The sequence below is a fragment of the Ascochyta rabiei genome, chromosome 7 (genome assembly GCF_004011695.2).
Source record: "Ascochyta rabiei chromosome 7, complete sequence".
Classification (NCBI taxonomy): domain Eukaryota; kingdom Fungi; phylum Ascomycota; class Dothideomycetes; order Pleosporales; family Didymellaceae; genus Ascochyta; species Ascochyta rabiei.
Genome location: NC_082411.1, coordinates 973,259 through 985,559, shown reverse-complemented (window position 1 = coordinate 985,559; position 12,301 = coordinate 973,259). Strand labels below are relative to the sequence as shown.

Sequence of the window (12,301 nt, the reverse complement as noted above, 5' to 3'; positions counted from 1 at the left end):
GATAAAAGGAGATGTGGCAATAATCCAAACGACACGGCCTTTGAGAAAGGGTAAATAATGTCTTTGTCTGTGAACCTACAAAGGAACAAATCCAAGCAGCCCGCTTGATTGTTGTCGACCATTCTGGCTAGACACCAATGTCTTCTACACGTAGTAGCCCGCTGTTCATACCTGCTACTGCCCAGGTTCCAAACCTGAGATTGGGATTCCATGACAGCGCACTGATGGACGACTGCTCCTCGTAGATTGTGATCAACGTGCTGTTCTCGTTCTCTGGCTTCTTCTTCGATGCTGTCGAATACTGGATACCTGGCTGCGTGGCTCTGTAGCCTTCCGTAATGCGTACCATGGGCTCAGACAGCACCGATGTCGGTACCTTCGACGAGTTCGAGTTTGGAACTTCCGTAACCTCTTCGTCCTGCATCTGGACGTCCAGGTCAGGTAGGGCAACCATATTCTCCACCGGTGGCCTCCATTCATGCACAAACCAATTCTGCTGCCACGGGACGACCTTCGTGTTGACTACTCGCCCGACAGGGTTGGTAGCAAACACTGTTCCATTGGCACCTCCGATTAGAACACCTGGATGTACCGGACTCGCTGCCACGCGCACGATGCTACTTTCGGCTCGTGCACTGTAGATGTTGTGGTAAAAGCGTCGGATTGAGTTATGCTTGAGTATGTAGTGTTCATCCGGCATGATGAACGACTGTGTATGCTCATGCCATGCCTGAGTGACGACCAGCACTCGTCCACGTACCGAGACGACGTTGTCTGCGTCCGGAGACCGTATATCATAGAGCCGAGCAAAGCCATCCGCTGTACTTGCTGAGAGAAAGTGGGGCTGTGAAGGCCAGCCGGACAGAAGTGTCAAGACGTATGTGTCTCCAATCTGCTTGTAGAACCAAGGTCTAGGGCTAGCGCCATCTACTCCAGTGGTTGAAAGAGTTCCCGGACGAGTCAGCGTCCATATGGCTAAGGTGCCCGCAGAGGTTCCAACTGCGAGAGTCGAGCCAGAGAGCCATTGCAAGCATGTTGGAACAGTCTGTGGTATCGCGGTGTCGAAAGCTGCCTGTGAAATTTGCAAGAAAGTAGTCTCAGTGTTTTCCGCATCGGTCTTGGGGATTTCGATGTTGAGCACCCTAACGCGTCCGTCAGACCATATGCCTGCAAGAATCCCAACGTCGACTATCTGATCTGTCCTAGCATCATCCAATGGTAAGTCTCGGTCGTGTGGCTTGATAGGAGACCATCTGAGCTGTTTTGGAGCGCCCCAGTCCGTACATATCACTAGAGCAAGCCGGGGCTTCTTCGAGGGATCCAATGCGCATGTCTTCGTAGATTCGAAAGCCCATATCTGGACCGAAGCAGCGAATGGTTTTGTGGCTGAAAATGCAGGTGCGGTTGATTGCCCCATTGGTAGCGGTTGCTGAGTCGTCATGTCTCTTTGCTCAACAGCAACAGCGAGGTATTGTGTGCCACCGTCTTCATTGGTCATCCACTGAGCGTCCTGGATGCGCGAGCCTAGATTCAACAGCGAGCCACGTCTTTCCGCTTTGTTTTCAAAGGGATCTGCGATGTTGACGAATGAGTTCTTTTCGAGTGGGTGTAGTTGAGGGTCGGTGGGGGGGCCCATGAGGACGTTGATCGAATCAGCGCCGTTGTTAAGCATGTACGCAGAGCCCTGCTCTTGACTCAGGAGGGAAGTCTTCTGACCTCTCACGAAGTTTGCCCGTCCATGTTTGGCATACCATGTTTGCACTAGCTTTTCGTCTTTTGTCCTTGCCTCTGTGCTTTCAAAGTAGCTTCTCATCAGACCAGATCCACGGATGGGTAGTGTCTCTTGCAGTCTCCATGTGTCCCTAGTCCTGAGAATAGGCCTGAGATCTGTGAGAGCGGGACCAAAGAGATCCTTCAATCGTACTTCTTGTCCTCCTTGTTTGCTGAAGTCTGCGACACCTCGAGAACGCATCTTGTCGTCATCCATATTTACCTTCCTCCCACCACTTCTGGTAAAGCTGTGAGGCACCTGTACCGGAGCGATTGCTCTGGGTGCTGGGGCCTGGGGCAGGACATTCTCGGGACGCTTGCCCTTCCTTTTGCTGGAAGACGTTCGTGAGGGCGTGCCGTCGTTATCATCAACATCGATGATAGACGAACCTCGAACCAAAGCTTCCTCGTCTGCAGCTGGTTCCTCTTCCGATTCTTCCTCCTCTACGAGGTCATCCTCAAAGTCGTCCTCGGGCTCGTCTTCTGCATGAGCATCAGGCATAAAATCGTCTCCATCTTCCTCATCTTCCTGGACGATAGACCTTCGCGATCGGGATGGTCCAGGCTCTACGTCTTCATCAAGAAAAGAGTACTCATCTTCAACGCGGTACGATGTTGGTTGTTTGTTGCGCGATTGGCGACGTGACATGGTGTCGGTCCTGCAGGTTTTGGAGCGCTACGCGAGATTTCAGCGAACGATAGTGCAACAACCAGTGGTCCTTCTCACCTCACAATACAGCGCGCACAGACTTTTTAGCCCCGCGATGGTTGCGTAATTACCCCACCACAATTGCTCTGCCACAAGGGTCTTGCGAGTGAGCAATTTTGCGAGGCTCAATTTCAGTGCTAACAAAAAAATAAGATTATAATATATATTGTCTCAAGACTTGCTATCAAACATCACTGAGGTGGTATGGTGTAAGTTTCACTCATCCAACCATCGCCCTCGCAGCGTCTAACAACTCTCCAGCTAGTGGTATGACGTCGCGTTGTGGCTGGCGAACACCTAGTGTTCCGATCCAGATCCGCGCCAGCCCGTGTTCGATTCACGGTACCGCCATGTATAATGTGCGACATCCTTTTTTGCTGGTGCTTCGATCTTGATGCTGCTGTCTGTCGGTTTTGGTGTCAAACCCCCCCATCTAACCATGCATGCGTGCCTGAAATCCCCACATTTTTGCCGCATTTGGATTCTCAAAACCCATCACTCTGCGGGCGGGAACACAAAAGTAAATGCCACGATTTCGGCCTCATCAGCGAACAATAAATCACTGTGGAGTGGGTGTGAAGATATTATTTTATTGCATTACTGCAGGAAACACTTGCCGTGACTGTTGACGATGAAGGTACGATCTTGAACGACGAAGCAGTTACCATCAAGGGTTGCATAGAACAACAGGCGACAGTGAGATCCCTGTTAAACTCCAAATTCTTTGCACCCACCTCTTTCCTTCTTTGCGTGCCTAACAATCACCTCTCCACCTTATTACGTGACGCGCCCGATAATATACGTTACCTTACACTGGGCTTAGAAGTACGCTAGCTGGTGAGGGCATCCACGTTGTCTAAGGTATAACAAAATTTCTTTTATCAAAAATCAGCAAAGGGCTGATGCGGCCCCAGAGGTATGGTCCATCCCCAAGCCGAGCGCTTGTCCTAGTGTTGACCTGCATATAGCAACCGCCTCAAGGCGCTTTATCCTTCGGCGAGTTCATTCGTTCCAAGTCCGATGATGTGAGGATATGTTTCTTGTTCACGAGTAACACTGACGAGATTGCTTAGATTGCGATGAACATGCTCAAGGTAATCATCAACCGTCTACTCGAAAACAAAAACCGGGACGCTAAGACCCGCGACAACATCTATGGTGACATAACGCGGGGGGAGATAAGCGCTCCAGATGGCCTTCTTAGCCTACTCGGCAGCGATCGTAACGCAAGCTATCAAAGGGTAGGGTTCCTGACAGGCTATGCAACGGCGATCGGCTTGGAATCGGATATCTTGACAACAGTACAAGCGAGCTTTGCTAGACGACAGAACAACGTGCCGTATCTCGGCAGAGTGCCTGGTATAAGCGGCGACAATGGCTATGCGAGGGACGACACCGGTATGACAGGGGCAAGCGGCGCCAGTAAGGAAGTTGGATCGAACAGTGTCAACGAACGGGGCGACAACCTCGAAGCAAATGGCTCGGAGGACGTGAATGTTTCTGCCACAACAGACGGAGACGGCGACGGTTTGTCTGGGGGCGTCGGCGTTGTGGATATTACTGAGGTCTGAGCAACCTGCATATGGTGGATGTTATCGAACGGGTAAGTTGAGCATTGTTACAGAAGGCTTCTCTTGATTCTCAGTATGTTCGGATTCAGATGAAAGCTCTCCTCATCTAGATGTAGCCTCAGGCAGCCTTGATGGAACTCTAGAGAGCATAGATTAGGCACCTAGATAATACCAGAGCCTAGGGCTTGCGATGAATAACCTCCGTGGGTCAGTGAATATATTGATACATTGGAGCTAAGACCGAAGTGAAGGAAAATGTGGGCACTACCGTGTCCGTGCGCGTGATGCCCGGATTCGCGTGACGCCCCACCAACACCAAATACACCAATCTTTAACGCGTCACAACACAACTAATATAGATCTAATTTAATTAGTAATAGAAGTAATTAAATCCTTAAAACTAGGAGAGGATTTCTTGTATAACAAAGTTGCAGCTAGGTTTAGTATTAATAGATTAACATTAGCTTAGAGACACTAAGGCCTTTAGGCATTACACATAACTAAGATTATTAAATAACAATAACTTAACCTATAATAAGAGATAGAGCTAGTAAAGTATATAGAATTGCTTACTAGCTGTTACTTACCTCCTATATAAGAGATAATACAGAATTTTGCGTTACTACTAGCCTAAAAACTAGTCTCTAAAAGCTGGGTGACGTGTTTTATTAATAAGTACTCTATCTATCTTATCTTACATTACTTAACTAGGATAGATTACTAGCGTTATAACACTAATTCCTACAATAAATATAAGCTCTATTTTAACCTACTACAGCTTAAGATTACTAAATACTTAATTAAGCCTTACTACATATATAATATAGATAAGAAGGGCTTTATAATTAGATAGACTACTAGAATAAAATATATGTTTAGTAAATATATATAGATAAAGGGAGAGGTTAAAGTATCTATTTAAGATAGTAACTAGAATTAGTAGACGCTTGTAGCGTGTGTGTGTGCTAATAGATTAGTATTACTACCTAGGCTTATCTACACGTCTAAGAAGAGCAATATTAAATTAGACTAGGTAGCTAAAATTAAGCTAGGGGTACACTTAGTAATAGTTACCTTATCTCTCTTAGGATAGTTAAATAATAAGATTAGGCTTACGTGGCTGGAGCAGGTATTTAATTGCTATACTAAGGAGAAAGCTTAGAGGAAGTAGAAGTTATTAATACTAGATAGCTATAGATCCTACGTAACAATAGACTTTATTAACTACTATAATAATAACAAGATACTCCTAGCTGTGTTACCTCCTTACTTAACCTAGACGCTCTAGCTACTTAATATAGTGCTGTTTAAGCCTCTATTAACAGTATACTTAAAAGCTGTTATAACAGAGATCTATAAGTTTTAAAACTACATAAATATTAAGAGAGCAGACTTCTTTTAGCTCTTCTATTAGGCGTAGATCTCTAGCTTTACTAAAAAGCTAATACTTAAGTCCTTTAACGTAACAGGTATCTATCTACTTAATTCTAACATTATCCTTAATTACTTTGCTAAAACACTACTAGAGAGCTTAGAGAGCTTAGATTTAGATACTATATTATCTTCTATTTATAGTAACAAAGACTAGCTTAAAATAGAGACATTATTACAGAGGGTTACTAGAGATAAGAGTAGTTATAACGCTAAAAAGATAAGACAATTAATCTACTATATCTTAGTTAAGGCCTTACTCTTCTAATATAAGATAGATAGCCTTAAAAAGACACTTAAGAAGTAGAAGAAGTATAAGAAGAAGAATAAAGCCTTAGATTTACAGTAGTAAAAGGAGTACTATAGTAGTACTGTTTTCTAGTTACTAAGAAAGATTAAAGAAGTACGCTTCTGTAAAAGGATAAGAAAGTAAGAAGAGAAGGAGGAAGTACTTAGAAAAGCAACTAATAAGGAAGTAGCAGCTGCTAAGAAGCTAGTTAAGGAGAAGGAGAAGGAGGAGAGGTGTGTAGTAAGAGAGGCGGCTAAGAAGAGGCATAAGAAGAAGAAGGCTAATACAGCAAATTAGAAGGCTAAACAGAAGGCTAAAAAGTAGTATTAATAATAAGAGCTTAATACTATAAAAGCTATATAATTACTTTAAAGAGGTAAGAAGAAAGCTTTATAAGCAACCTAGCTAAAAAAGTGTTAAAAACGTGCTCTTAGGGATAATATTAGTGGACGTGGTCCCCTATTGCCGCCTCTAGCTGCCCTAACTATTACTACCTGCAGCAGCTGCAATATTACACTTCTAAGTAAATATAAATAGGCTAAATTAATTATAAGCATTACTTTACTACTTTACTATAAAATCTTATAATAATAGCTATTATAGGTGGCTGTATAACCTTATCTCTGTATAAGTGTTAAGGCGGTTAGTGGGGCGTTACGCGAATCCAGGCATCACGCGCACGGACACGGTATAACTTCGCCACTGTTTGCACGCTCCTCTGCTCTTGTCTCCCATACAACGTCAACACTATTCGAAAAAACAACAATCCCAACCTCAAGGCCGAGGCTGGACCTCAAACCTATCTCGCCAGCCGGCGACCAAAACTTTGCTTGGCGTAGTAGCAAGTCTCAGTATGCAGCGTGTCCAACCGTACGTAGTACGGCCCGTAACGGTTACGGGTTACGGCCGTAAATATAGTAAGTAACGGCAATTATATGAGCTGTAGCCGTATACGTACTGTAGCTATACATAAAGCTATAATACAGTTGTAGTACGGCTAACCTTAGTGTTGACGATGGGGGGATAGGGGGGGGGCCGCACGGGCTACTATTGTTGAAACTCAACACCACGCCTAACGCAAGGCCTTAACAGTATTACTACCTCCTCCCCTACTACGCTACAACGTAATTATTGCGTTTTTTTTTAATATTAACACGCATAAAGGCAGATAAAGCCTATAGAACACGTTTCTAAGCACAGAGGCGTTACAGGATAGGCCTCCTTTACAGTTATTAACTACGCTAGACTAAAAATAGCAACTGTACACCTGTAGCTACGTCTCTATACTATAAAGTAGGCCTACACTATAATTTTAGGACGTAACGGCTAACGATAATTGCTGTTACTTACGGCAATCGACCTTTGCCGTAGCCGTTTACTTACGGTTGGACACGCTGACAGTATGGAAGAACAGGTCAAATACAAGGTAGCAGATGTGATTGTTTGCGCTCGATACAAAGATAGCGTCGGCTGAAAGCCAACAAGAAAGAAGCCGAAGAAGGAGAAGAGATGGGAGAGGATGAGAAGACAGCTCGCATCACAAGACAGCTCACAGCTCTTGCAGGGGTATGTTCACCAAAGACGAGCTTGAAAGAAGGCACGGTATCATCCGAGGGCTTGCTCTACACATCTCGTGTTATCATGCAAGCACAGAAGGTGAGGCCGACAGAAAGGATACTCTTTCTACTGCTCGACTCAAAAAGAACAAATACGAGGAGCTGGCCGTAACAGATAACTTCGGTGCCGATACAATGAAAACACCCAGTCAGCAGCGCAGAGCAGACGTCGAGAGACTAGTCCAAGGGTGCTTTGCCGAAGTTCAGTGCTTGAGTCAGCGGCATGAGGAGGAGATACAAAGACTGAAAGCTGAGCACTCAGTCGAGCTGGAGCAACTAAGAGGCGAAGTCGGCAGAGCCAAGATAGAAGGACTTGCAGCTCATGCAGAGATTAGAAAGAAGTGTGAAGAACTTGTGCAACTATTGGGCGCAGCTAGCGCTATAGCATGCGATCTCGGAAGACGTGAGTGAACAGTGTTGAAGAAACAACCAGTTGTTCGCCGGCCGCCAGAACCAGAGATAGACTACAGAGCTACGGATAGCGAGAATACCCACACAAACTTCCCGCCACACCAGGCTCTCTTTCCCATAAGCGGATACCATCAAAAGAGAGGACGAAGCGAAGAACCCAGAAGTCGATCAAGAGCATCCCCAGCCGTTACACCTTCAGCATTTGCTCTTGATTGTACATCTGCACCTACGGCACACTCTGCTAACGATCACGATAACAAGCGGCAGAAACGAAATTCGCAGTCGCAAACCACGTCGAAACATTTAGTCCAAAAGATGTGTACACCCTTTCTCCGCCAGTCGTGATCTCAAAGACAGGTAACAACGTAATCTTCCCCGCTCCAGTTACTTTGGAACAGGAGGAAAGGGTGACCTCCAGACTCTGGTACAGGGCATAGGAGAACAAAGGCGGTCTCATCCACCTGGGTGGGTCGAATGGTTGGGGTCAATAGGAAAGAGCCAAAGTTACGGTGGTGAACATCAAGGGGAAGATCTGGAAGAGAGATCCACAATGATCTTGTCTGTGGTACAAGCAAATTCTGGATGGGGTCTGGATGCACCAAGTTTTCACGGCAGCGAAACTGACGATAATTCAACCCATGGTAGGACCCAAGTCCCCAGATTTCACAACATGTAGCTTTGAAATTATTTTGATGTGAGTTGACACGAATATCTACTAAAAAAAGAGTCCTTGTAGACAAGAAGACAATCCGAGTATCATATTTGCTAAATGTGAGGTCAGTCCCAGCGCAAGCATCTCGCTACCAAGCCCAGATTTACCACACCAAGTTGATATTTCTACCAGCTCATAGTGCTTGTCGGACACTCAATGTTGGTCGTCTTTTGTCCCTCAAGCTCAACAACAATCGTTGTGCACGGCGTTGGGCCTTTGGCCTCCTCCTTCATCCTCTTGAGCTCGTGGAGCTGGTACTTGAGCTCCTTGTAGAACGGCTTCTGATCTGCGGTCATGCCGCCTTCGTGATCGAAGCCCGTGCTGCAGATCCTGTCGATGGAGTTCCAGGGGTTGAAGTGCTTCATGTCGGTGTCGATGATGTGGCGCTCCTCGGACATGGCGATCAAGGTCAGGTCAAGAACCTTGGCCATTTTTTGGGTCATGTCCTCGGGGGCGTCGTCCAAGTCGGAGTCACGGTCCGCTTGTGCAGAGAGAGGGATTACAGCGAGGTGCATGTTGGCGAGAGGCGCTGTGGTGGTGGAAGGAGCAGAGTCGGCGATGACAGAGGAGGTGCCAGTGGAGAGGGTGGTGGGCACCGTTGACGCAGCGTTGGCTGTGGCCATCAGGCAGAGAGTGAGGAGACACTTAGAGAACATGGCTGAATCTGAGTTAGTGTTCGATGCTTGATGAGATAGGCACAGGTACTTACTGTATACTGTGCTAGACTGTTTGGTATGCTAGTGGATGCCTGCGTGATACTTCGTGAAGTCTTTGATGAGGACGAGGAGAGGGAGGAGAGAGGCTGGACTACGTATTAAATACTGCAGATCGTGAATTTGGTATGGAACGGAGAGCCAAATGTTCGAACCCTAGCGATGGCCACCAATTAGAGGTGTCCATTGCACGCGTACAAGATCAAACCGTGGAACCAGAAGAGGGGGCTGTCGCTGAGGTGCGATACGAGAGTCAAAAAATGAAGATTTTTTTTAATGTTTCAGCTTTCAAACAGAACGCTGCAAAGGCGGCTGGATTAAAGTAGATGGAGGTAAGACCTACTCAGACCCCTACCTGTATACTCTTATGAACTCTTCTTCCTCCTCAACACCGATAAGATCATCTAGAATCTCATCTGCTTTGCTGAAGATAAAACTCACATGACCTTCCCCTTCCAGCGCATGCAAGATGGACCCCGGCATCAGCGCGTTGGCCTTCCTCGCCGTTACCGCTGGGCAATCCTCATCCTCAGTACCATGCCACAGTGTGAGAGGACAGCCGATATCGCTACCAACATACAGCTGGCTCAGATCGAACCCCCATTCGCGGCCCTTTAATCTTGCCTCCCAGCTTGCACCTCGGCTTCCATGAGCGAAAGCCTCTCGCATCATGGCGACGAACGTTGGCCAGTACCTTGGATCCTTCATAGCAACTTGATCGCCAGCGTATCGGCTCTCAACATCCTGCTCAAGCATGTCTTCGAAGACTTGCGGGTCCGAGCATCTTGCAGCTTTGCCCATGCTGTTGTCGAAAATGAAGGAAGTTAAGCCTGTCATCCAAGGCGCAACCCAGAACAGCATGCGCGACTGCAGCATCATGCCTGATGTGCCAAGCTTTGTAGGATACATGCCACTAATGACACTCACGCCTAGCAGCCTCTTTTTCGGCAGCCTTTTGATGCATGCCAGCGCATATGGCGCTCCTCCGCTAACACCCAATATGTAGAATTGCGATACCTTCAGGTGGTCGGCGAGCGCCAGGACATCGAGCGGCCAGTCGAGGATACGGCGATTCGGCTTGAAGGTCGAGATACCAACACCAGGGCGGTCTGGGGCGATTAGGCGTATCATATGTTTTGTGCAGGACGAGTGCCATAGCTTCCCTTCGTACCGCGAAGAGGGAAAACCGTGCATGTAGATAATCGTGGTGCGGGGCACTGGACTGCCGTAGATGGCGTACGCCAGTTTGCGGCCATCTTCAAGATATATGTTTTCATTTTCGAGCACTGTGCTTGTGATCATGGCGATGACGACCGTGGGTCACTGGCAGGCCGCGACGCCGATTCAAAACAAAAAAAGGAGGTTCATGGTGAGGTGGAAAGAATTGCGCAGCAGCACATGCACGCAGACTGCGCAGCAGACGGTATAAGACGCATTGTGATCTGGAGGCCACAAGCCATATTGCATGGATCGTCAGCCAGGCTGGTAAACTAAAGAGGCGGGGAATTCGAGCGCGCTAGTCGGGAAGGCGTCCGTCAGAGCCACCAGGGTTCACGCGTTAATTCTCACTTCATACGCGGGAACGGCTTCAGATGACCTGCTGTGCGTCCATGCAAGTGCACTAAATCGCTATTCATGTGAGCATCGGCACCAGGGATTTCCAGAGTGTGCTCATGAGACCCGCGTCCCCACTCGACCACGCACATCGAAGCCTAACACGACAGACCATCATGCACAACGCAACAACACCTGTGGGCAAGGACTTCCAGGGTCTTTTGTCTCTCTGCGATTGGAAGAAAGAAGCGCCGAGGACGTTCACTTGGGACTCCACACCGCCTTTGCCTTCCCGCTTTGAGGCACGGTTCCGTTGACACGAGGCTGCAGTGTAAGATCATTGTCGCTGGCTCTCAGCGACCAACACATGTAACAAGGAGCATCAGTGACAATCAGTTCGTTCTGTGTTATCTGACTGCTATTATAAGTCTCCAATCTAACACAACCAACATTTTGCTAATAAAGCTTGCAGTGGTTGGTGTTTCTTCCTTCAGATGCTTCGATCTTGTCAATCCAAATATGTTCCACCTCCAGTGTTAGCCCCCAAAAGCTCAGCTAGCCTCAGTATCCTTGAGGCAATTTCCGCAGCAGAGCCCTGATGAAACCCTCCTTCTTTGCTAACTCCTTTGGGAAGATGTGGTCGTAGGCTTTACCATCACCAATCGTGTACTTGCAAAATTGCTTGTAGCCCGGAAAGATAATGAGCTGAACATTGCGATTGCGGCGATGGTCGATCAAGTTTACAAGGTTGATCCAGACCTTGCTGAGAGCCTGGAGCAAATGTCAGCGTGCCTCTTATCTTTTGTCACACCAGTGCTGCTTACCTTTTTGCACTGTGTGATAGACTGCGGGACCGGCTCAATCTTAACATCGCGACACAGCTCCTGCCACTTCTCGAGCTTCGTTACGTCGGTGCCATAGGCGGCGTCCATTTCGGCAGCAATAGCTTGGTTGCGACGCTTCCTACGCTGAGTCTTCGACATGCCTTCCTGAATGGCTAAGCGCTTGAATAGAGAGTTGAAGTCGTCGCTGGGACCAGCTACTATGCCACGCTGCGCGAAATAGCCGACCTCTGTATTGGAGGATCCAGGGTCACTGGCCTGAAATGTTGAACCGTCGCTCGATGCTGCGACATCGATGGGAAGCGGCACGCCATATTCTACAAATCATCAGTATTCCTCTGAGATGCGGGAGACAGAGCATATATGGTTACCGTCAGCCCGTTCATGGTTTCGTGGAGCCATTTGATCCTGTTGGTACGAGAATGCAGAAGGTTCAGTCGTACCGAAGAGCTGTGACAAGTCGCTATCGTCGACTATCTTGAAAAACAGAAGCTACAAGGCAGCAAGTGTAGTTATACTTGTCAATACTGCTAAGCAGTGGCTCATGCGGCTCAGTCAAACAGGTGGCATGGAGGGCGGATGATGGCTTGTGTGGCGTGGTGACACCCTCAACATCAGCCTAGAAGTTTCGGCGCCTTTGTTCTCAACCAAACAGCACCAGGCATGAAATGCACAAAAGGTAG

General features: G+C 47.4%; 6 protein-coding genes across 6 annotated transcripts, besides 3 other annotated features; 2 read left to right on the top strand and 4 right to left on the bottom strand.

Annotated features, from left to right (window-relative positions):
• Positions 1 to 127: 127 nt before the first annotated feature.
• Positions 128 to 2,419, bottom strand: EKO05_0004902 (uncharacterized protein; the record flags this gene model as incomplete). Its single annotated transcript, XM_038945684.1, has 1 exon — positions 128 to 2,419. One exon carries the CDS (start codon positions 2,417 to 2,419, stop codon positions 128 to 130), a length of 2,292 nt encoding a protein of 763 aa, XP_038799445.1.
• Positions 2,420 to 3,558: 1,139 nt separating this feature from the next.
• Positions 3,559 to 4,050, top strand: EKO05_0004901 (uncharacterized protein; the record flags this gene model as incomplete). Its single annotated transcript, XM_038945683.2, has 1 exon — positions 3,559 to 4,050. One exon carries the CDS (start codon positions 3,559 to 3,561, stop codon positions 4,048 to 4,050), a length of 492 nt encoding a protein of 163 aa, XP_038799444.2.
• Positions 4,051 to 4,315: 265 nt separating this feature from the next.
• Positions 4,316 to 6,461: a mobile genetic element.
• Positions 5,780 to 5,811: a tandem repeat.
• A 788-nt stretch (positions 6,462 to 7,249) lies between the features above and the next one.
• Positions 7,250 to 7,298: a tandem repeat.
• Positions 7,299 to 7,338: 40 nt separating this feature from the next.
• On the top strand, positions 7,339 to 7,797 carry EKO05_0004900 (uncharacterized protein; the record flags this gene model as incomplete). The annotated part of the gene is made up of 1 exon (XM_059636485.1): positions 7,339 to 7,797. The coding sequence occupies one exon, from the start codon at positions 7,339 to 7,341 to the stop codon at positions 7,795 to 7,797; it is 459 nt and encodes a 152-aa protein (XP_059492468.1).
• Positions 7,798 to 8,634: 837 nt separating this feature from the next.
• Positions 8,635 to 9,165, bottom strand: EKO05_0004899 (uncharacterized protein; the record flags this gene model as incomplete). Its single annotated transcript, XM_038945682.1, has 1 exon — positions 8,635 to 9,165. One exon carries the CDS (start codon positions 9,163 to 9,165, stop codon positions 8,635 to 8,637), a length of 531 nt encoding a protein of 176 aa, XP_038799443.1.
• A 408-nt stretch (positions 9,166 to 9,573) lies between these two features.
• Positions 9,574 to 10,524, bottom strand: EKO05_0004898 (uncharacterized protein; the record flags this gene model as incomplete). The annotated part of the gene is made up of 1 exon (XM_038945681.1): positions 9,574 to 10,524. One exon carries the CDS (start codon positions 10,522 to 10,524, stop codon positions 9,574 to 9,576), a length of 951 nt encoding a protein of 316 aa, XP_038799442.1.
• An 813-nt stretch (positions 10,525 to 11,337) lies between these two features.
• On the bottom strand, positions 11,338 to 12,020 carry EKO05_0004897 (uncharacterized protein; the record flags this gene model as incomplete). The annotated part of the gene is made up of 3 exons (XM_038939448.1): positions 11,338 to 11,547; positions 11,601 to 11,935; positions 11,990 to 12,020. 3 exons carry the CDS (start codon positions 12,018 to 12,020, stop codon positions 11,338 to 11,340), a joined length of 576 nt encoding a protein of 191 aa, XP_038799441.1.
• Positions 12,021 to 12,301: the final 281 nt, after the last annotated feature.